General features: G+C 35.6%; 1 protein-coding gene across 1 annotated transcript in view; it reads left to right on the forward strand.

Annotated features, from left to right (window-relative positions):
- Window positions 1-25172, forward strand: part of LOC144977978 (low-density lipoprotein receptor-related protein 6-like) — a 218783-nt gene that overhangs the window by 190549 nt on the left and 3062 nt on the right. Inside the window, 16 exon segments of the mRNA XM_078923386.1 lie at window positions 3409-3811; window positions 4443-4622; window positions 5645-5865; window positions 6650-6667; window positions 9727-9858; window positions 10320-10520; window positions 11498-11693; window positions 12476-12729; window positions 18769-18909; window positions 19427-19725; window positions 20187-20413; window positions 20872-21056; window positions 21886-22089; window positions 22714-22854; window positions 23118-23380; window positions 23938-24149. Coding sequence (XP_078779512.1) covers window positions 3409-3811; window positions 4443-4622; window positions 5645-5865; window positions 6650-6667; window positions 9727-9858; window positions 10320-10520; window positions 11498-11693; window positions 12476-12729; window positions 18769-18909; window positions 19427-19725; window positions 20187-20413; window positions 20872-21056; window positions 21886-22089; window positions 22714-22854; window positions 23118-23380; window positions 23938-24149 — 3277 coding nt within the window.

Genomic DNA, 25172 nt, shown 5'->3' on the forward strand with positions numbered 1-25172 from the left:
TATATATATATATATATATATATATATATATATATATATATATATATATATATATATATATATATATATATATATATATATACTCACTTAACTCCTTCACTTATTCAATCACCTAATTACTGTACTTACTTTTTCATGTATATATTTCGTCATATAAAGCAAGATGTCACAGTACATCAACATGTTATATTATCATAGGCTACATACATTTAATTTGTTTACAACTAAATACATTACCTAGGGTATAATTTAATAATCACTTAGCTAAGTGCTTGTTTTTCTTTTTTCTTTTCTTTTCTTTTTCTTTTTTACTTCTAACCAAGTTACAATGCATACTTAACCGTTTTCACCAAGCCAGCCGTAAACGTAAAAGCGATGTGACTTCCTTTCATCTGGGCGGGGTTTCTGACCCCACACAGTGGGCAGGCAGGTCACTTACCGTGTCATGTTATTCCTATATCTCTGTCTTTCTCAGCTGCTTCCTGTCTTTTTCTTGGAATGAGATTACTCGGTTGTGTCCAAGCCCAAGCCGGAGTCCTTGACATAGAGGGAAACAGTCAAATGTATAGCTATAGTTTTGGGAGATTGTATCCCCCCCCCCCCCTTTTAAATCATCTGTCTGTTATGTACTGATACTTTTGTTGTTGTTTTGTTTTGCGTGTTTTATAATGCTTTGTAAACATTTGAGTATATTCCTCTTAGTGGGGACCTGTGCTTGTGTCTGGATGAGACTGATAGTTTGCTCTTCGAATCTACATCTGTTCCATGCTTGAACCATTCGTTCTTCGTTGTCTTCCTTTTTCTTGTGTGCTTTTAATTTTTAAATGTTTAATATTAATTTATCTATCTCATTATCTTCCTTTTCACTGGTGTTGAAGTAACCTAAATGTGTCGCAAGCGCCTTAAAAATAAACTTCCTTCCAATATGGATTCTTGAATCACATCGCTGATACACAGTGCTGCTCTCTCAAGTTTACATAACGGCAATCCGTGCTGTCGATGTGGAGTAAACACGATTACCGCCCGCAATGGGTTAAATACGACAGGTAGCGGAGTCGGTCTGGTCGGAATAGACAGCCCCGAAAATTGAAACTTGATTAGTCGTAGATAGAGTCGAGGAGAGAATCCCTTAGTATTTTATTTTTGTTGTTGTTGTTGTTTGGATGATTTATATGGCTGTTTTATGTTGCTTTTTTTTTTCTCGTTTGACATGTGAATCATACAGAAAAGGGGAGGAGGAGTGAGTGATGGAGGAGGTGAGCTCGCTCACACACACACACACACACACATATATACACACACTCCCACACATACAGAGAGAGAGAGAGAGAGAGAGAGAGAGAGAGAGAGAGAGAGAGAGAGAGAGAGAGAGAGAGAGAGACGTAGTACGTATTTTATTTCCTAGATGTGTTTTTGTTCTAATCTTTTTTGACTTGACATGTGAGTTAGCTATCATATATAGGCTACGGTGTGTGTGTGTGTGTGTGTGTGTTTGTGTGTGTGTGTTTGTGTGTGTTTGTGTGTGTGTGTGTTTGTGTGTTTGTGTGTTTGTGTGTGTGTGTGTTTGTTTGTGTGTGTGTGTGTGTGTGTTTGGTGTGGTGTGTGTGTGTGTGTGTGTTTGTGTGTGTTTGTGGTGTGTGTGTGTGTGTGGGGGGGGGGGGGTTTCTTGATTTTCTTTTCTTTCCCTTTTTGATTGTGTGTGTTTTATTTGTCTTTTGTTATTCTTCCTTTTTTTTTTTTTTTTTTTTTCAATGTACAAATTTGGTTGGAGTTGGGTTTTTTTTTCCGCCAGCCAGCCAGATAGATGATGAAGTTTTGACCAGTTAAATTAACCTAATGGTTAACACTGCTTTAAGTTACGTCATTTCTATAGCTATTTGTCATTGTTTTGCCTTGACTAACTTTAAACTATCATCAGTGTAATTGAATTTGCCTGCCAAAAAAATATCTTGAATTTTCTTGGTCTTGGCATACTGAATTATTTTGGTCTGAGAGAAAATGAGGAATGACTATATTATCTACCAGCATTTTTCAATGACTACACAGTGATCATTTATTTCTGATTATAATCTGTTCTTCTAGGTCTTGGCATACTAAATTATTTTGGTCTGAGAGAAAATGAGGAATGACTGTATTATGTACCAGCATTTTTCAGTGACTACACAGTGATCATTTATTTCTGATTATATTCTGTTCTTCTAGGTCTTGGCATACTGAATTATTTTGGTCTGAGAGAAAATGAGGAATGACTATATTATCTACCAGCATTTTTCAATGACTACACAGTGATCATTTATTTCTGATTATAATCTGTTCTTCTAGGTCTTGGCATACTAAATTATTTTGGTCTGAGAGAAAATGAGGAATGACTGTATTATGTACCAGCATTTTTCAGTGATCACATGATCATTTATTTCTGATTATATTCTGTTCTTCTAGGTCTTGGCATACTGAATTATTTTGGTCTGAGAGAAAATGAGGAATGACTATATTATCTACCAGCATTTTTCAGATCATTTATTTCTGATTATATTCTGGTTTGCATCCCTTTTATTTATACTTTTTTTTTCAAGTGGAAGCCACGGGTAGATTGATATTGCATCAGGTGCAATACAAAAAGGGCACCTAGCAGGCGGCTCAGCCTAAGAAATGGAAATTTTTTTCCATATGATTTTGTGAGAAAAATGATTTTTTTCCATATGATTTTGTGAGAAAATGATTTATTGTGAAATTTATGTAGCCTGATGGAATTGAAATGTCATTACTATTTTTTTAAAAACCCGAATACTTTTCAGGTCAAATTGATGCTAAGCTGCTAGAAGCTGTAGACTGTGCTTGTGTCTGGATGAGCTTTTTAGGTGATCTATGTGCGGCTATGTGGTCTAGTGGTATGACACTCGCTTTTGGACCGGAAGGTCCTGGGTTCGAGCCTCGCTCAGCGCATAGTTGATTCCTTGGAAAAGGCTCTTTACTCGCATTCTCTCACCGCACTCGTGTAAAATGAGTATCTGGCCGTTAACAGCGTTGTCTGTGTCCGAAAAAAAAAAAATCGTCTTACAGGCGTCATGTCTTGTCTTAAATGTTAAATGTTGCTGTTGGACAGGGACCCAGTGTAAAGCGCTTTGAACATGTTTAGTGGATATTGCGCTATATAAAATCTCATTTTAAAAGATTAAAGAAAAAAAATATTTGGCTCTCTTTAGTAACCTAGTGAATGCTTCTTTTTGTTTACATTCCAAGATTCGAACATTTCTCTGCCGTCATACTGGTTTTGTAGTAATGTATTTAAGTTTTCATTGTTTTTTTGTGTTGGCTGAAGAAGGTTTTTGAGCCCAAAACTTTCTGTGTTTAGCATTTTGTTCTTTTTTTTAAAGCTATTGTATTTATTTTTGTTTATGACTTTTTCAGGCAATCCAGTATTGTTGTTTGCCAACCACCGAGATGTTCAGCTTGTGGAAGTGGCCAAGTCTCATCAGCAGACTTTGAACTCGTCTGTCATTATCCCTGGTCTCGAATATGCTGCGGCTGTTGACTTCATTTATGAAGAAGGCATCATCTTTTGGTCAGATGTCACCCAGGAAGTGATCAAGCGCGTGGCCCTCAATGACACCAAGCACCACAGGACAGTTGCTTCCAAGGACCTCAAATCGCCTGTCGGTTTGGCTGTAGACTGGATTGCCCACAAGCTTTACTGGACAGACTCTGAGACCAATCGTATTGAGGTCAGCAACTGGGATGGCAATCATAGGAAAGTTCTATTTTGGCAGCGACTTGACCTCCCCAGGGCTATTGCATTGGATCCTCAAAATGGGTAAGTATCTATAGTTTTGATTGTTACAATATGTATGAGCATATATATATTTATATATATATATATCTTTGGAACATTTCAAGAATCAGTTTTGATTGCAATTCGGCATGTACATTCAATTACTTTTAAATGAAGAATATATTAGACTTTTTTTTAAAACAGCGTAAAACAGTTTTGAAAAGTGTGGCACTTGTGTTAAGGCCGTACTACTGAGTTATAATCTTTTTGTGTTATGAAAGCAGTTAAAATGTTTTAATATTTGAGATTTAATCGTATATTGCCAGGTACGAAAAGTGTGGTCAGTGTTAGCTCCTTTCTTACAGAGTGGAATGTAGCTGATGTTCTTTGATTAGAAGAAGGCTTGTTTTTAGTTACATTTATGCAGACTCTAGAACTATGAAATTTTTGTATTTGTTGAAAAGTAAGAAAAAAACATTATAAGAAAATATCAGCCCCCCACCCCCCCAAATGCACACAGAACTAAACAAAAATAATACAGAATAACAAAGTGTGATCTTATGTTATAAAGTTTTAAACTCAATGTTTAGTTTAATGCCCTTTTCTACGTACTAGACCTTGTGTTAATTGAATCTGTTTTTCAAATGTATTCTTTCCCCATGAACAAATGTAGATACATGTATTGGACGGACTGGGGCGAGGTGCCTAAGATAGAGAAAGCAGGCATGGACGGCAATGAGGAGACAAGATCTGTTCTCATTGATGAGAATATCTTCTGGCCCAATGGACTCACTATTGACTACGATGACTCCAAATTGTACTGGGCTGATGCTAAACTCAGTTTCATTCATAGGTTAGTTCTATCTTAATGTTATGCATTTAGATGAAATACCTATCTTTTCTGCCCACCAGAAAACCATATCAAAACACAAAACTGTGTGTAACCTTTAATACTTATTAGGTGAATGCATTTATCACAGTTTCTGTCTCCCATAGTGGACAGGGAGGTACATACTGTCTTCTATCCCCTCATTTCTTATCCAACAAGCTTTCTGTCTATGTCTTGGAATGAGAATACAGTACTTGGTTTTTTCCTGGCCCTCGTCGGAGTCCTGGCTGAGAGGAAACAGTCAAATGCATAGTTATTGTTTTGGGAGATATATTTTTTTCCTTGTAAATCGTCTCTCTGTTATGTATTATTATATTTGTTATTTTTAATGTATAATGTAAGCATTTGAGTGTATTCCTCTTTGTTGGATTTTGTGCTTGTGTCCGAATGAGACTTATCGGATGATCTCAAATTAAGTACATTGGTGGTATGCTCTTGGAATCTACATCTGATCCCTATATGTTCCCATTCCCCTTTGTCTTACTTTCTCTGGGTGCTTAATTGTAATTCTAGAACTTTTTACTATCCCATTTTCTTCCTTTTTACTGGCGCTGATATAACCTAAATGTGTTGCAAGCGCTGTAAAACCCTTAAACACTTAAAAACTTAAACAGTTTCTGTCCCTTGGTTATTTCCAACACATTGAACACTATTAAGAGGACAGCACACATGTAAACGCCATTTCTTGGGTCTTGATGGTTTATAGGAGTGAACAAAACTCACAAAATCAAACAAGTCATTTAAACAACAAGCCAGAACACTGAGATAACATGTGGATCACAGAGATCAACTCATTCTTCTCAAGTGAAATTTTAAAACAAATATTTAAGTTTGATTTGTGGGGAAAAAATTAGGCTGAATGGTCGAAATTATTAATGTGAAAACAAGTATTGTCTATAGCCACTGGTGGTTCCGCTTGATAATCAAGTGAACAAAAATGTTTTAAAATATTTGATTAAAGTTGAACAACTTTCTTTTCTTCAAAGCTGTGACTTCGATGGTAAAAATCGGAGAGCCGTTGTGGAGGGTAAGCTGCCCCATCCATTTGCTTTGACTTTGTATGGAGATTACCTGTACTGGACAGACTGGGTCACTCATTCCGTCCATGCCTGTGACAAAATCATGGGTACAGGGTCCTTTATCGTCATGGAAAATATCTACTCTCCTATGGACATACATGCTTACATGAGGAGTAGACAACCCAAAGGTTTGTTCTTTATTTTACCGTAATAAAAAGTGATAAGTAGTCAGTCCTTCAGAGATACAAATCCACAGGAATTGGGCAATTTTAACCAATTTCTGTTGTGTTTGGTCGAGTAACAATACCTTGCTACCTTTTGGATAGGATCCTGGTCTTACGCAAAGTAGTTTTTGTTAGATCTAAATGACCTAGCTACCCAATTATTGCTTTCAACAGAGGAAAATGTGTCCTTATCTAGCATACTGCCAGTGCTAATGCCTGCTCAGCTAATCTAGTACAAGAACTCACACTTTACTGCTATGGTATTCATATAATCATGGTGTGGTTTGCTTCCATCTGCTTTGACTCTGAATTATACACACCCTTTTCAGATTATTTAACTTTTAAAGATGCTTGCTCCCCTATTTCTCACTGTTGAGACTTCTTTGTAATATTTTGAACAAAGAAAGAATTGCCTTATCAAATGTTAGTATCAGCATTCTTGTGGCATAAGAATCTGGCCTATTTGGATTACAAATAAATAGGAGTATAGATACATAGATTATCTTCATTTTGACGTCTGATATTTCACAACATTCTTATAAAAATATAATTTTCAAAACATTTTAAAAAATTAGATGTATAATCCTCTCAATTGAAAATCCAGTGAGCTCAGAATTATACCAAGGCCATTTGGTCAATTTTAAAATAAATATTTATATTTAATGTAGTCTCATAAGGCTTGGGTGAATGCATTCCATATTAAAACAAGTCATTCTTTTCCCAATGCTTTCCATTCCCTCTTGGATAGACCTGAGGAATATTGGAGGTAAACACTCATTTCTATCTATAACATGTTTTTTTTAAAGAAGTGTTGTATTAATGTTGTCAAACAAATTTTGTAACCGTGAAATTTATATAAATAATTTCCAAAAGAAAAAAAAAAAGATGGGGGTGGGGTATACGTTTTAAACTGACTTTGTTGTTTTATTTAAAATTTAGAATACCGCTTTTCTTGCAGCTAATTTAAATCATCTAAAATGAATGAATAGATAGAAGGATATAGCTTTTGCCTCTTTTATTTGAACTGGAGTGAACCATTTAATTATGTTTTGATGGATGTTTTTTTTGTTTTGTCTCAGCCTAAAAACTAAATTACTGAATGCATTAACCTTACTGTTTCACTTTATTATGGCTGTAACCTTTGACCTTTGCTTCTATTTTATATGTTACTAGTGTATTTTCAAGTGTTAGTCTCAGTTTGCATGCAATATAATCAATTTTTAAAAAGTAAGGGTTACTATCTTGACTACAGAAGACTCTGTCTGCCAGTCTTGTTCATTAACTTTGTCCAGTCTTGTTCTTCGGACTGATTATATTTTTAAAAGTCTAAAACATCTAAGTTTCCTTGTCTCATGGTGTATCAAAAGTATGTTTTAACACCTAGAAGGCCGCCACTGTCTCTGTTCATTCTAATTTTACTCATACGACTAAAGGTGCAAATTTTAGTTGTCTTCGTCCTCTTTTTCTCTTTGATGTCTATGTTTCTGCACTAAAAAGAAGAACTAAATATATGCTTCAGTATATAGTCACTTTTATAAGTAAATTCAGGTCTTGTAACGTTATGGCACTATGGCATATTGCTTTAGTACTAATATATATATATATATATATATATATATATATATATATATATATATATATATATATATATATATATATATATATATATATATATATATATATATAACATTTGAAATATAATTATATTTGACTTCTACAAGTTGTTGTTGATGAGAGCAACGCTCGATAACAACGTTGTAGAGTCAAACTATCTTAATATATTTCAATGTTATAAATAGCCTTTTATACTAAAGTTGACACTATTATTCATGTTTTGTTTTATAATTTATATTATATATATATTTATATTTATGAGTGTTGGTGGGTACTCGTAGGTACGAAAGTGCTCGATAATGATGGTTAGAGCTAATATAGAATACAAATTGTCACTCACATTTCTCGGCCACAAAAAATGTGAGTAACAATTTGTATTCTATATATATTTATATATATATATCAATGAGCAGGGTAAAGGATTTTCTCTCCATGTAGAAATAAGGCATGGTAGAAACATTAATTTCATGTAGATTATTTAAAAACAGGCAGTGAAAACAATCACATAAACAGGGAAAAGTACAATAAAGAATGTGAAACCAATGTGACCATGTCAGTTGATGTATAACTGTGCAATAAAATCACAAAAAGATGTGTTATTTTCTCCAAAATCAAAAAAAAAATTCTTCTTGAATTACTTTGCTTCAAACTGTAGTGCTTCGGAATATAAATATTTTTTCACATTTTTGTGGAACTGAATTAATTTACACGGGTATCCAATCATTAGGAAGGTAATCTTTTCAACTTTTAGTTTGGTGTACTGAACCCATTAGCTAAAAGAACATCAGCATTTGAAATATTAGCTAACGCGTGACCTGAACTTACTTTTGAAAGGGACTATATAATAACATTTATTACTGACTGCAGCCATTTCGAATATACTATTAAAAAATGTACGCATTCATGGACAGATTGGAGAGGATCAGCATGCACCCAAATAGAATATTAAGTCTTAACATAATACTTAACTTTCTTCCTCTCCGTCTAACATATCCGAAACAATTTTTTAAAAGAATTAAGAAACTTGATGTCGGCAGCTAGGTCGTTCCAAAAATAATTATTGTATGTGTGTTTGGGGGGGGGTGAGGGGGAGGAGATAAACTAAGAGTAACGATGTGGTTCAATACTAGATGGAAAACTATTTAAAATTGACCTCTCTGAAGACAGAATGTGCCTGCCTGAATGGCATGAGCACCACTCAGAAAGTGGGACATACATGCAATGCAAGTCTATGATACGAGAAGAAGAAGAAGAAGAAGAAGAAGAAGAAGAAGAAGAAGAAGAAGAAGAAAAAGAGTTTGATATCCTGACTGACTAGTTTGTGTTTTATTTTATTTTGTTTGATATCAAATTATTGGTATCTCAGTGGAGCTGTTTGAATCATTTCAAATTCATATTTTATCTTTAGCTCGTATTTCATGATGTGGGAACGATCCTATTTTTTTTTCATATGTCTACATGTCGGTAACACATCTCATTGGCCTTTTTACTTAACTCATTCAGTCCTAGAGATTTGTGGGGTTTTTTTTCAAAATTTGAAAAAAAAAATGTATTAAAATGAGCTGTGCATAGATATTTTTATTCAACTATTATTAACATGTAAAAATTAAAAACATTAGCTTTGATACTACACCTATAATTTGTCTCAGCAAAATGTAATGTATAGGCATGGGGTAAAAGCAACCCCTGTAAACAACGGATATAGTCGGTGTTAGGGTTGAGTGAGTTAATTGTTTTAAAATTATTTGGGGTTATATGATATTGATCCCAAATTCATTAAACAAATATAGACTGTTTTACAATATTTTTTTAAAATGTGATTTTAAAAACGCTTATCGATGGCTCAGCATGCTTAATGGATTTCACAAAATGTCATTTGTGTCCAGTTAAAACTGAGGATCAGGTCAACTGTTGGTGACATATTTTGGAAGATTATTATTTTCATTTTGTGTTATAAAAGAAAGTATAATGTACTTTTTGAGTTTTATGATTCTCAAGCCCTCTTTGGTAAAATCATTATTGAGTTACTCAATGGTTGTTTTTTTGGGGTTTTTTTTTGGGGGGGGGGGGGGGGGGGGGGTGGGTTGTTTTTTTAGTGGTTGAAATTCTGATCTCTTCTTTGATATGTTTTAACGCTTTAAAATATTTTTGCTGTGCTTAGATTTTAATAATCTTTCATTTGTTTGTTTTTCTGTGTTTTCTCTTTCGTAGGACAAAATATGTGTGGAAAAAATAATGGAGGCTGTTCTCATCTTTGCCTTTTGTCTCCCACTGATCCTTACTACGTTTGTGCCTGTCCAACTGGTGTACGACTTCTTAACGACAAACGGACATGTGCCAAAGGTTTGTAACTGTTTCTGCCATTGTATAGGGGACAAAAATAGTTACTCTTGTCTTCGAAATAAACTATTATCATCTTAAATTGTATGGGGTTTTTTTAAATTAGAGAAATGTGACGTAACTTTCTCCCTATAACAAAGCTATGAGTGATTAAGCATACAATATTCTATTTAAACAATGAGATGACAAGTATGTGTTTTTAAAAAATCCTCTCTCTATATATATGAATAGGATTTAAAAATTATGTGTGTGTGTGTTTGCATGTGTCTATGTTTTTGTGAGTATGTGTTGTTATTGTTATTATTATCATAGTTTTTATTATTAATATGTAAATTTATAAAAATATGTTTTATATTACATTTTACGTTTTAATATTTTACTTTTACGTTTTATTTATATTTAAAGACAAACCATAAACAAAAATTGTATTTACACTCAATGAAACCATTAATTAATTAACTCAGGGGCAGAGAACACATTGCTTCTCGCACGACGGCGAGATATCAGACAAATTTCCTTGGATACCCCTGACTACACAGACCTTGTGCTCCCACTGAACAACGTTAAACACGCTATTGCTCTGGACTACGATTCCAGTACAGGCTTTCTATACTGGACTGATGACGAGGTTCACACCATTCAGAGAGCTCTGCTGAATGGATCAGGTACAGTCACCCTGGGTTTTTTTTTTCTTTTTTTTTCCCACTTAACTTTCTCATTACCAGCCCTTTTCAGACTTTTTCCAGAAATTTCAAACACACCCACCACAAAAATCGATTTTTCTTACACAAACAGAAAAGCAACAAGTACATTCTATATACATCAAATTTGCTCTTTAACACATGCCAAGTTTTTATAACTGTAATATTTTAAAGTCTTTAAATGTTTTGGTGAATGAGAAAATTGTTTGTTGCATCATAACGAATGTGACAATTTTTCTATGGTTGGTAAGGAAAGGATTAAACTTACAATTGTCCAGTTGATTAAGGCAATTTCAGACCAAAGATGAATTAAAATAAGTTCACAAAGTGACCAGCAGATCACATTGATTAGTTAAGCGAAGGGAGGGCATTGATCATGAAAAAAAATATGAAAAAAAACATTTCTCTGGCATCAGACATTAGATAACAATGAAGAGGAAAGGATTATAAAGTTTGCTGGCTGTAATGCCTTGGTGCGAGATATGAGGAGAACGATTTGGTTCTTTAAAAGAAAAAATCACTGGTCTTGACATGAAAGGGATTAATGAGAAAAGGAGATTCTCATTTGTTCATTTTCTTTCCTTCATTTTACTTTTGAAAACATTAGATTGTAGCTTTCATGTCCTGTAAATCATCTACCCTGCTGCAGACCTGCCTACTATTACGAAAAATTTGTATAAGAACGAAATTTTGGCTACAGGTTCAGAACTTCATGAGCATCGTAAGTCATTAAAACTTATAGAAAATTAATGTTGATTCCAGACTATATAATTTTAGGAATTTTGAAGTGTTATTTAATCCTTATGTGAGTCAATTGTTGATTTTAAAGTTAACTACAGTGCATACGAATTTTGCCTTCAAAAAATTATGAATTTTTAAATTGCTTTTTCATTTTTAGCTTTACAAAGTATTTTATTTTTAATTACTTTCTTTATATACAGAGCAAGAGATTCTTGTGGAGAAAGATGTTGATCATCCAGATGGCATAGCTATTGACTGGATTGCCAAGAATCTCTACTGGACTGACACAGGCACCAATCGTATCGAAGTCTCGCGTTTGAATGGGACGTCCAGAAAGGTGATTGTGTCTGACAGACTAGACGAACCACGAGCGATTTGCTTGGACCCTGAGGCTGGGTAAGTCGAGGTTTTTCTTCACTTCTTATGATTGTTTTTGTTAAAAAAGTGGAATGAGGAATGAGGTGTACTTTGAGAGTGACTTTTGAAAAAGAAATCAAGATGAATTGACATTGGAGATTATAAAATTCCAAACAGCCTGAATGATATGTCTCTCTTTTTGCAATGACAATCCTTCAATATAGTAACTCACTAAATAACCTAGACCTTTCACTTGCTAACCTCCCTTTTAGGATACCTCAGCTTCTTTTAGAATCCTCTTTGTCAATTCCTTCTTTAATTCACTGTTCTTTGCTATTAAGACACAGAAAAATGTAAACAGGAATATAGAAATGAATATTTTTTAGGAGGTTATAGGAGATAAATATTTAATGTGTTTGGTAGAGAGCCGTTAAAACTCCCATGGTGACAAGAAAAAAAATAGTAACATGAATTAAAGTGAGTTAGAGAAATACTAGAAGACAATAGAGTGTAATTGGGACCAAACTGATATGCCACCTTTGCCTGGCTGCTAGTATGATGCTCTACAATCAATGCCATCCAGCCCTCCCTTTGAGGTCCTGAGTTTGGTCTCGTTTCTCTACTCCCTCCATTTGATGTTATTAATTATATAAGTGCCGGTTCCACTCACTTTTCAGAGTGTCTCTTGTGGGCTTGGAACCCACAGTCTTTTAAATCAATGCCAGTGGCTTGCACTCATCTGCTATTATACAAATGTATATAATATATACACATATTTAAATGTTTTATTATTATAAATTATTTAATATATCTTCTACCAGTTATCTGTATTGGTCTGATTGGAGTAAAAGAAGACCGGTGATAGAGAGAGCCTATCTAGATGGATCCAATAGGGAGGTCATTGTATCTGATAACCTTAGCTGGCCCAATGGTCTGGCCATTGACTTGGTAGACAGGCGGATATTTTGGGGTGATGCAGAAAAAGACAGGATTGAAGTCTGCAACATGGATGGAACGAATAGGAGGACTTTGGTCTCTGAGAAGCTCCATCACATCTTTGGATTCAGCTTATTAGGTAAGAATAATTTGAATAATTTAGTCCTTCAGAACCATTAGGCCAGTGGAGCTGGAGTTTATCTTGGTTGTGAAGTGGTCAGTAGCAATCATTTCTTGCTACCCTTTGGATAGTATTCGAATCTGTCACTTAACAATTTCCTCCAGATCTCATAGATCAAGCTACCCAGTCATTACCAGGCAGACAGGGAGATCCGAAAAAAATATTGACTTTACCGGTTCCTTTTCAACTGAAGTGAGTGCTTTACCAAACGAGTTTATGGCTTTGAATAATGCTGATTTTATGTCCCTAAATTGAATTTGAATGGACAAGATGTATAGATTTTATGTTCGATGCCATGAAGGGTCTTTGAACAATTGCAATCAAAATAACTGAATTAAAGAATATTTAAGTCCATATCAAATTAGCAAGGTAAGTATAATTGACAAATACAACTGACTCTCAGAAATTTTGTACAGAACTGAGATCTTCCCATTCGTAAGGGTATGACATATAGAATTTGCTGCCCAGGAGAATTTTATCTGGTAGAGCATTCGATCCCGGGTGCAGTTGAGATTTTTTCTGACCCCTTTGTCCACCCAGCAGTGAATAGGTAGCTGAGTCTGTCAGATTTGGTGGAATGTATCTTGCGATAGACTAGTTGTTAAATAATGATATGGACGTCAGTGTAGTTCGTTTGATAAGAAGTTTATTGGACTGAAGATAGGATAGATGCTCGCCATGGAGTTATCGAGTAAGAGAGAGAGAGATAGCTGTAGTATCGATTACCTTTCATACTGACATAGTCGGTAATCGCACTCATGCTCACATTCATACTAACTACATCAACATCCTTTCTTTTTTCAAGATTATTTTGTCATATAATCGTTGAACCAAGCAGGTTGCTTTTTTTCACGAGTAGGCCTCGTTGCGGTAGTGGTCGTAGATGTTTCACGATCAGGCCAAGTAGATGCTGTTGCAGATGCAGTTGCAGATGCTTCATGTTGGGGGGTGTTGGTGTTAGATTCCGAAACATCTGTTGTTGAGGTGTATGGGTTTATATCTCTCCTGTTCCTTGTGTATGATTGTCCATTTTCACCAATCACGTCATATGACCTAAAATCGCGTGTTTGAGTCACATTTCCTTTCTTCCACACTTTTTCTTGTAGAGGTCTGTAGTATACAGATTGACCTCTTGTTAGTGGTACTAGTTCGGTTTTGTTTTTATCATAGTGTGTTTTGACTGATTGTCTACGTTTTTGACGTCTGAGTTTGAGTTGAGGATCGTTGTATTTGAGTTCGTTTTTGTTGTTATTGTAAGTTGGAACGAGAGATCTGGTGTTGCGTCCGAAAACAAGTTGTGTTGGACTCACCCCGATGTCTTGTCGTGGGGTGTTACGAATTTCCAAAAGTCCTAAGTACGGATCAGATTCGGCGTGTACAGATTTTTTCATGAGACGTTTGATTGTTTTCACAGCTGCCTCTGCTTTGCCATTGCTTTGGTGGTGTCCTGGCGAGGATTTTAGATGAATGATTTTCCAATTTTTCATGAATTCACGAAAATTGTCCGCAGTGAATTGTGGGCCACAGTCTGAAATTAGAGTTTTGGGAATTCCATATCTGGTGAATTGTTGTTTCAGTTTGGAGATCATATGAGATGTTGTTGTTGAGGACATGTATTCGACTTCGATGAAATTGGAAAAGTAATCAACGTAAATCAGATATTGTCGGTTTCCAAACTCCATGAAATCAATTCCCACCTTTTCCCATGGCTTGTCACCTTCGTCATGTTGATGGAGCGGTTCTTGACAATTTTTTTGCTTGTGGCGTTGGCATGATTCACATGCTTCGACCATTTGGATGAGGTCTTGGTTTATGTTAGGCCAAAACACAGTTGAGCGAGCTCTTTGTAAAATAGAATCTTTGCCTAGATGAGATGAGTGAAGTCTCATCTTTATTTCTGTTCGAAGTGCAGGGGGAATTATAGTACGTTCTCCTTTCAGGAGTACACCTTTGTCATTGTCTAGCACGATAGTATCCCTGAAATCGAAGTATGGTTTAAGTTCAGGTCTTAGTTTCATTTTGTCGGGCCATCCATTCTTTACATAATTGGCCATTTCCACGAACACAGGGTCATTGTCTGTTGCTTCCTTTATAGTTTCTATCACCATATCACGAATTTGGGTACAGTTAATCACAGTCATTTCTATTTCCTCACTTTCTTTTACGTACGCACGACTGAAAGTGTCTGCTAGAATCAGTTCATCACCTGGTATGAATTTGAAGGTAATGTCGTATTTGTAAATGCGCATCATGAGATTCTGAAGTCTTTTTGGTGCCTGAGCGAGGGGTTTGTTCAGAATGTTTCCTAGTGGTTTGTGGTCATTTTCAACAGTTACGTGTCGACCATACGTGTACTGATGAAATCTCTCTAGTGCTACAACGACAGCAAGTAGTTCTTTTTCTATTTGCGCCCAGTTTTGTTGAGTTTTTGTCAAAGCGCGAGATGCAAATTCGATTGGTTTTCCTTCTTGAAGTAGAACTGCGCCTAAACCATCTTTGCTGCTATCTACTTGCAGAGATAATGGTTTGCTTGCGTCGAAGTATGAAAGTGCAGTTGCTTCGGCTACTTTCACTTTGATTAGTTCGAAGGCATGTTGGCATTCTGGTCGCCAAACGAAGTCATTGTTTTTCTTTGTTAGTGCACGAAGTGGCTCAGCTGTTTGTGATAAGTTTGGAATGTATCGAGTGAGATACTGAACTACACCGCAGAATCGTCGAACGCCTGGAATGTCTGTCGGAGCAGGCATGTTTGTGACTGCTGTTACTTTCCGAGGATCGGGTTTGATTCCATCTGAGCTTATTATGTGACCTAGAAATTGTATTGATTCTTTCTTCTGTTCTGATTTGTCGTCATTCAATCGTATTTTTCCTGCACATCGTTGTTTCATCAGCGTGATGTTTTTGTCGTAGTCTTTCTCTGCTTCATTTTTGTCATTGCCACAACCGAAAACAACAATGTCGTCTGCGACGTTGGTACATCCAGGAAGTCCTTCTAGGTGTTCATTCAAACGTTGTTGGAAGATTTCACTACTCACTGACAGACCGAAAGGCAAGCGTTTCCATCTGTATCTTCCAAACGGGGTAATCATTGTAGTCATGTCAGCTGAAGCTTCATCCAGTTTTACATGGAAATACGCGTCTCAGACGTCATACTTACTGAATACTTTTGCATCTTGAAGCAGTGGTAAGACATCATCTAGTGTTTTGAGTTTGTAATGCTCTCTCATCAGAGCTTTATTCAGTGGAAGCGGATCTATGCAGATTCTAACCCTTCCATTTGCTTTTTCTACAACAGCCATTTGGCTGACCCATTCAGTTGGCTTTTTTTACCAGTTCAAGTATTCCTGTATCGACAAAAGATGTCAATTCGTTTTCCACTTTGTCTCTAAGTGATAGTGGTATGTTTCTACATGAGAGTTGCCTAGGTTTCGCGTCTGGCTGTAGTTTTAATGATGCCGTGCCAAGGTGTCCAATAGAATTGTCAGTTTTCACACTTCTAATGAATTTGTCATTGTTCACTGATATCAATTTCATTTGCTTCATTGTCTCAAGTCCTAATAAGCATGTGTGTTCATTTTCTACTACAATGAATTTGACAATGTGTGTCTCTTTAGTTTTGGGATTTGTTAATTTTAGCTTTGCTTCCCCAAAAGGCATCATCTTGTTTCCATCCCACATTACTAACTGTTTTTTAGTCGGTTGTATCTGTTGTGTGTAGACATACTTTCTGCAGATAGTGTTCACTTCAGCTCCACTATCCAATTGGAATGGCACTTTCTTCGAATTTATTTTCATTTGAGCCGTTAGCGCTTTGTTTTTATTTTGGCTGATAGCCATCACGTAATGATCATTGTAATTACAATCATCGCTGCAGTCAGTGTCATGGTCATATTCATCCCTGACTCCACGTACAGCAGCCTGTCTTGACCTGCATTTCTCTTGGAAATGATTTCTCTTCTTGCATTTTGTGCAAGTTTTGTTATAAGCAGGACATTTTTCTTTTTATCCTTTCATGGCTCCGACCACAGAACTTACAATCTGTTATCCAATTCGATCGTTTATGTTGGTTTGAATTTGACGATTGTGGTGACCATGGTGCTCGATGATGAGGTTTTCCTCTGGCTCTCGTGTCTAATTTGTTTATCTTTATTTCTGGTCTTATTGTTTTCATTTGTGTTGTCGTGGACTCATTAGTACGACATATTAGGATAGTCTTCTCTATGTCAAGGTCAGTTGTTTGCAGAAGGAGTTTTCGTGTTTCCTCACACCGTATTCCCATAACAATTCTGTCTCTGAGCAGAGAATCCTCAAGTTGTCCATATTGACATGTTTTGACCAGTTTTCTCAACTCTGAGATGTATCGTTCAATTGATTCCTCCACGGCCTGTTGTCGGCTGTTGAATATGAAGCGCTCATAGCATTCATTTGTTTTGCCAATACAGAAAGATACAAATTGAGACGTTATGTCATCAAGGGTGCGATGATCTTCATCAGTTGTGAATTTGAATCCATCATAAACATTCATAGCTTCTCTGCCGATGCAGGTGAGGAGAGTCGCTATGCGTATCCGTTGTTGTCCATTATCAAGTCCAGTTGCAATTTCATAGTTTCGCCAATCTCGTTTGAAGTGTCTCCAGTTAGTGGCGATATTTCCTTCCATATTGAGAGGTCTCTGTGGCGGAATCGACTTGTTCGTCGAGTCATTCCTACTGGAACTCGCACTACGATTTGAAGCCATAGTTGAGATTGCTGCAAATCAAGGGATATAATCATAAAATATGACCTCCAGTCATAAATTGTTTTAGTTGTCTCCCTTTGTTCAAAAAAATTTGACGGGTTTTGGGTAGAGTCGTCTTCTTGTATTTTATTGGGTTGGCCCCTTGTAACAGTAACTTCGTATTGTTTCTTGGCTATCGATAACAGGTCATGTACACAATAAATAACACGTATGAGGCTTAACTCATCTGATTAATAGGTTTATATAGTTCACTGTACTGTTCACAATAACAAGAAGAATTCCACCGCTGTCACCATGTTAAATAATGATATGGACGTCAGTGTAGTTCGTTTGATAAGAAGTTTATTGGACTGAAGATAGGATAGATGCTCGCCATGGTGTTATCGAGTAAGAGAGAGAGATAGCTGTAGTATCGATTACCTTTCATACTGACATAGTCGGTAATCGCACTCATGCTCACATTCATACTAACTACATCAACACTAGTGTCCTATCCAAATGGTGGCAAGCAATTGCTGTTGTCCGTTTCAATCTATAGAAACTGGGATAAACTCATGGGCCTGTGGCTCTGAAGGACTACTTCTTTTTTTCACGGGTTGTTTTGCTAATTATAATAATAATAATGATAATAATAATAATAATAATAATAATAATAATAATAATAATAATCTTTATTGTCCAAATAGGCAATTATTGACAACAGCTGAGTTTCCTCCAAAAGCATAATTTCGCTTATCTTTCTTAGCCATAAATGCAGACCCAAATATTTTCAATAAGATAGCAGTAACATTTGATGCTACTTGAATAAAGCCCGAGTTGCATCATGTTTGTTATTCTCTTTTTAACGAAAGTAGGATGTGATGTTGAATACAAAAGATGCTGAAACAATAAATGCTTTCAAAAATTCAGTTGATAAAAAATTCCATGCCCTGAAGTATGCATATAATGAATGAGATTTGGTTTACCGAAACATGCTTGTGATCAAGTCTGTGGTGAAAAATGATTTATGCACCAATTTGACCTTTTGTTTGTATATACGATTATGTGTAGTTATAATGTCCATGCATTAATTTGATCTTTTCTTTTGTTTGCTTTAACTATTATATGTTTATATTTGCAAAAAACAACAGGGCATTTACATGTCATTTGACCTATGTAATCCTGAAAGGATTATGATATGACTATAATAAGAATAAAATCACTGATCAATAACACAGGAAATCAGATTTTATATTTGTTTAACTCCACACATTCCACAGGTGATTATGTCTACTGGACAGACTGGCAAGAAAGGACCATAGAGAGGGTCAACAAGTATACGGGAGAAAATCGAAGCTTCATCATCGAGCACCTGCCAGATTTGATGGGACTTAAGGCTGTTGGTGTCAACAAAAATACTGGTGAGTTCTCACACTCACACACATACATATCTTCGTTCATATATTCCTGTAAAGCACTTTAAGCAAATTTATGGATTTGCTCTATATAAAATGTCAAGATTTTATGTGGGTTTTTTATTCACGTTTCTGTAGTTTTAAGGTTTAATTTTTATATCTGTCCAGTTTTCATTTCATCTAATCTGATTTCAATGTACTTTTCCATCAAGTAGTGGGGTTTGGGGTTGGGGATGTGCTTCTTCAGTGTTACCACGATGCCATTCTTTGGTTTGACCCAGGGATGTTCGTCTAATAGTGTACTCACAGCACCCCATGAAAAGGCTTTAGCCCTGTCTGGTACTTATCATCTTGTTCAGTTCTTGACAAAGTTCCCTGGAGAAATAGTGCTCTGTCAATCATCCAAATATAAATTAGGTTTTGACTTTATTTAATTATGTTGTTATGTTTTTTAAAAAATTTTACCCATCTTTATAATTTAACTTTCCAATGCTTTTTATGAAACACAAACTTTATCTAACAGGTATAAATACTTGTGGGGTCAACAATGGAGATTGCAGCCATCTCTGTCTATACCGTCCTCCCCCCTTGTCGCATGTGTGTGCTTGCCCTATCGGCTTGGAATTGCTGAAAGATGGACGCACATGCATCAAGCCAGATGCCTTCCTCGTCTTTTCAAGTAGTTCTGACATTCGTCGGATTTCTTTGGAGAAGAACAGTCAAAACAACCAGCCCATTCCGATTCAAGGTGTGCAGAAGGCCATGTCCATCGACTTTGACATCAAAGCTAATCGGATTTATTGGGCTGATGCGGAGTTGAAGGTAAGAGATTCTGGTTGGGGCTTTTTGACCGTTCAATGATGGGCAGGAGGTCCCTTGATGTGTCTTCTATCCCCTATATCTGTTTTCTGAGTTCCTTTCTGTCTTTGTTTTGGAATGGGATCACTTGGTTTTGTCCTGACCCTAGCCAGAATCCTTGAGAGGGAAACAGTCAAATGTGAGATATTATTGGGAGATGATATTTTTTCCCTTGTAAATCATCATCTATCTGTTGTGTATTGCTACGCTTTTGTTTTAATATAATATAGGTTTGTAAACATTTGAGTGTATTCCTCTTAATGGGATCCTGTGCTTTTGTCTGGATGAGACTTTTAGGTGATCTCAAACTACATACTCCAATAGTGTGCTCTTGGAAATTACATCTTTTCCCTATTTGAACCATTCCCCTTTGCCTTACTTTTACTTGTGTGCTTTTATATAATATATTATAATTTTTTCAACAGCATATCAGCCGTGCATACATGAATGGCAGCAACCTTCAGCATATCATACAGTTTGGACTGGATTTTCCAGAAGGCATGGCCGTGGACTGGGTGGCCCATAATATATACTGGGCGGACTCAGGAAAGAATTGCATCGAAGTTGCTCGTCTGGATGGCTCCTCACGCAAAGTTTTGGTTTGGCAGAATCTGAATCAGCCCAGGGCTATAGCTTTGGATCCTCCCAAAGGGTGAGCCTGTGATAATGATCTCATTTAACACGTCATTAATTATCTCCTTCATTCTCTCATCGTTTTCCTCTACACAACTCTTTACTTTTTGGTTTCCCCTTTATCAACAAAACAGGATGAATAATTCATCTTAACAACGCTACATTATCTCATTCGTCTGTAGTGTTTCATTCATCCTGTTTTATTGAAAAAGGGGAAACGTCCATTTTATCTGTTTTCATATATTAAATTGAAGCTTACATTCAGTTTCACATTGTTATTTATCACAATATAGGTGGCATAAGAGAACATGTTAAACATATAATATAAACAAGTTTTGTTTACAAGATAAATAAACAGCTGAGTTATATTGTTTACAAGGTAGAAAAGTAACAAAAGTTATACATGTTTTGTTTTTTTGCCACTGCGCTTTGTAAGTCGTTATCACCGCTTGTCATCTGTTGTTTATCTCGTTATAGCTACATGTACTGGATAAAATGGGAGGAACCGTCTGTTTTAGAGAGGGCCAATCTGGATGGCACCAACCGTAAAGTGATAATCTCTGACATTGGCCATGTACAAGATCTGACCATTGATTATCAAGACCGACGTTTGTACTGGACTGATATAGAAAATCACTGTATTAAGTCTTCCAAAATGGATGGTAAGTTCCTTTTTTTTTTTCTTTTTTTTTTTCAAATTTTAAAAAGAAAATCTTAACACCAGTTTTACAAAATAAAAGGAGGGATTTAACAAGGGGTGATTGGGTAGCTGGATCTGTTAGATCTGGCAGAAGTACTTTGCGATCGACAAGTGTCATATCGAAAGGGTAGCAAGCAATTGCTTTTGCCCATTTCATGCTATAGAAACTGGGATATACTTCGGCTTCATGGAACTAATGGCTCTGTGAAGGATTACTTTTTGGAGACCTTGGTCTTTCTTAGGATAATTTAGGATAATTGAGTCCTTCATTTGTTGTTGAATGTTATAGAATCAAAACTTCCTTACTAAGGTAAAGCTCATATGAAAACTAAATTTTTAGCTCACAAGTTTGACAGCTTGTTTATCAAAATCTATTTTTAGATCTTTTTTTTTAAAAAATCCACCAAGAATTGTTTTTGGTGTCACGCGTTGCAAATCTCAGCCTTGTTTAAATTAGCACAAGGGATATCGATCACAGGCATAGCAAACGCCACATCTTGGTCAAGGATTACATCAACCAGTTAACTGTCATACTCTGGAAAAACTTGTATTGAAAAATTTGTCCAGAAAACAAACTCATCCTTCAAATATTCATTGATTTAAATGACCCTCATCTCGGCAAGCATTCTCAAACCAGGGACCGCATGTTTGAGAGTGCCAAGATGAGGGTCATTTAAAGCGATAGATATTTGAAGGACAAGTTTTCTGGCCAAATTAAAAAAAATATGAGTTTCCTCTACCCTGAGGGTTCCATTAATTACCACACTGCTGTCTTTGTCTTCCATTGTCAGGCTCAGACATCCGAATTGTCGCAGAGTCACAAGTGGAGAAACCCATGGGCCTAAGCCAATATCGGGATTTCGTCTACTGGACCGACATCCAGCGCCAAACTATAGAACGAGCTATCAAAACGGATGGCAGTAACCGCTCCATCATCCAAGGCAATGTTGGACCCGTCATGGATATTCTCGTCTTCCACGACTCAAGACAAGAAGGTGGGATTATAATCATTTTTAAAAAAAATGTTTTAATAACTTGAGCTTTTATATATTGCAATATCCACTAAACATGATCTATCCCCTAAATCTGTTGTCCGAGTTGCTTTCTGTCTTTGTCTTGGAATGAGATTACTCAGTTTTGATCCAGCCCTGGACGGAGTCTTTGACTGGGAGGGAAACTGTCAAATGTATAGTTATAGTTTTGGGAGATGATAACTTTTTATCTTTGTAAATCTTCTCTCTGTTATGTACTGAGAGTTATATTTTTTGTTTTTGTAAACATTTGAGTGTTTCTCATAGTGGGATCCTGTGCTGGGGTCTGGATGAGACTTTAAGGTGATCTCAAACTAAGAACATTGATGGTATGCTCTTGGAATCTACATATGTTCCCTATTTGAACCAATTCCCCTTTGTCTTACTTTTTTCTTTGGTGCTTGAAATGTAATTCTAGAACTTTTTGACTATCCAATTTTCTTCCTTTTTACTGTCGCTGATATGACCTAAATGTGTCGTAAGGGCCGTAAAATCCTTGATAACAAAAACAAAAACAGAATGCAGAGACTTATTACCCAACGTGACACAAAATTTTTTTAAATTATCATTTTTTATTTCAACGATTAGATGGGAATGCCTGTGAAAAGAACAACGGAGACTGTACCCATTTGTGCATGGCCCATCCTCTGGAAGGATCAAAGAACAGGACTCGTCACTGTGCCTGTCCAACACATTATACATTGAATTCGAATGGGCTCGAATGCAGTGGTAAGATTATTGAAGATATACTATAAAGTATTATTATTATTATCATCATCATTATTATAATTGTTATTACTATAATTATTATTATTATTATCATCATATTATTATTATTATTATTATTATTATTATTATTATTATTATTATTATTATTATTATTAGCTGTTATATTCAATTATTTATTACTTTTTACAGTCCACACACAGCCTCTAGCAGCTTAGTATCACTTTGACTCATTAATCTGTATATATTTGTTTTGTCATCTCCAGCTCCAAAGAAATATCTCCTTCTATCAACTCGCAATGCCACCATCCGGCTCATTTTCAATTCAGACACAGCTGATAACACAGCAGATAACCCTGAGGTTTTGCTGCCTATCAACACGATGAAGAATGTCAAAGCTCTGGCCTACGACCCAGTGGGCGAGTTCATTTATTGGGTGGAGAAACAAAAAAGGCAGAAGATGATTAAAAGGGCCAATGACAATGGCACAGTCAAGATGATCAAACGAGCTCATGACAATGGCACAGAGGTAAATAGAACTTAAATTCCTTAGTGACATTTGACATCAGCTAAACTTTATATTTAGTCGACTTTTTATTTGTAAATGAGATTATTATTTTTTTACACAAATCTAACCACACATGCTAATGCTAAATTGCAAATAGTTTTATTAAGTCAGAGATCAGAAGCTAAATTTGATGTTTATGACTTAAATTAAGGGTTGAAAATTGACCAAAACGAAATTACTGATTTTATTAATTATTTAAAAAATTTAATTTTTATTCAGCTGTGCTTAAAAATTTGGAATAATCTATTTATGTAAAACGTCTTTGAATTAAAAATGGCGGTCAAATTTTCTATCTTTTTTTTTTTTTAATTTGAAAAACTGAAGAGGCAGTTTATTGAATGAAATATTGAAAAAGCAGTATAAATAAAATCAATTTGTGTAGCAATGTTACATTTTACCAATTAATACAGAAATCAAGCGGTTATGAATATGATTTGCTCTCAATTAAAAGCCTGTATTTTGAATTCGATGCTATTGAGGATTCTGACATCTTTACATATTTTATTTTCATCCCCCAGGCAAGCACAATTATCAATCAGGGAAACGCTTTCAACTTCCAACCATATGACATTGCAATAGATCCCTATGCCCGCACCTTATACTGGACATGCTTCAAGAACAATGTCATTAACGTTACTCGTATTGATGTCCTCAACTCACCCATCGGTGTTATCATGTCCTCCCAAAAGAGGTTCAAGCCCAGGTCTATTGCCTTATACCCTGAAAAAGGGTAAGTCGTCTTACCAAGATATGTATCCAAGGAAGTATTTGATCTTAGAGTAAATAGACTCAAACCTTATCAGGGTAGAAAACCAATTTTACACAATGTTGATGTTGTAATATGTGATATATCGTACTGTATCGTTTAAGAGCTAATAGGTTTTAAAAACCCTTAAATGCTCTGTGTAACTTTTATGCATAGATACAGTTTATAAATGATATATAAATGATTTATAGTAAGTTGTGATTTATAATAGCTTCCTTTGGGATGTGAATCATTTTGTTCTATCTGCAATTTTTGAAGCTCCCAATAATTTTGTTCTTCCTAATGTTCAGATTTATATCTATTTGTCTTTAATTAGGCAATCGGTTTTACTTCATATTCATTTGTAGATCATTACCATTTGACTGGCATATAATATTAGTGCAGGTGATGTCATGTGTATTTGATTGTCAGTTTCATAAAATTCCTATATATATCATTTTAGATTTAGAATATGTAATGTAATGTATTGATTTATACAGCGCGCAGAATCCACAAAGTGCTATAAATGTTACACATACAAAGACAATAGGTAGAAGAAAGCGCAGATACTATTACAGTCCACTCCAGATAATCGCAACACCTTGGGATCAGTGAAAATGTTGTGATTAAACGAAGTTGCAGTTAACCGAAGTTGAGTTTCCAGTCCACTATTGCAACATTTTACACATATATGGTAATCTTAAACTAATTGTTAATATTGAACTTAGTCCACCACAGACTGAGCAATGTGATTGAATTAAAACTATATGGCCGATCTGTATAGATTTTGTCAAGCAAAAGCAGCTTTGATGCAAGTTGACGTCTTATTCAGATTTGATTCACTGTCACTCTTTTGTTCTCAACATTTGTAAGAGTCAAAAAGATTAGCCGTGATGAGGGACAATAAACTCTCACCAAACTCATTGGTCACAATGCACAGTTGTCAATCCCAAAACAAAGGATATCGCTCAGTCTCTCCTTACAACTGTCATTGTTTACCTGTTGTGA

This window comes from Berghia stephanieae, chromosome 8 (genome assembly GCF_034508935.2).
Source record: "Berghia stephanieae isolate SIO BIC M18660-M18661 chromosome 8, UCSD_Bste_1.3, whole genome shotgun sequence".
Taxonomy (NCBI): domain Eukaryota; kingdom Metazoa; phylum Mollusca; class Gastropoda; order Nudibranchia; family Aeolidiidae; genus Berghia; species Berghia stephanieae.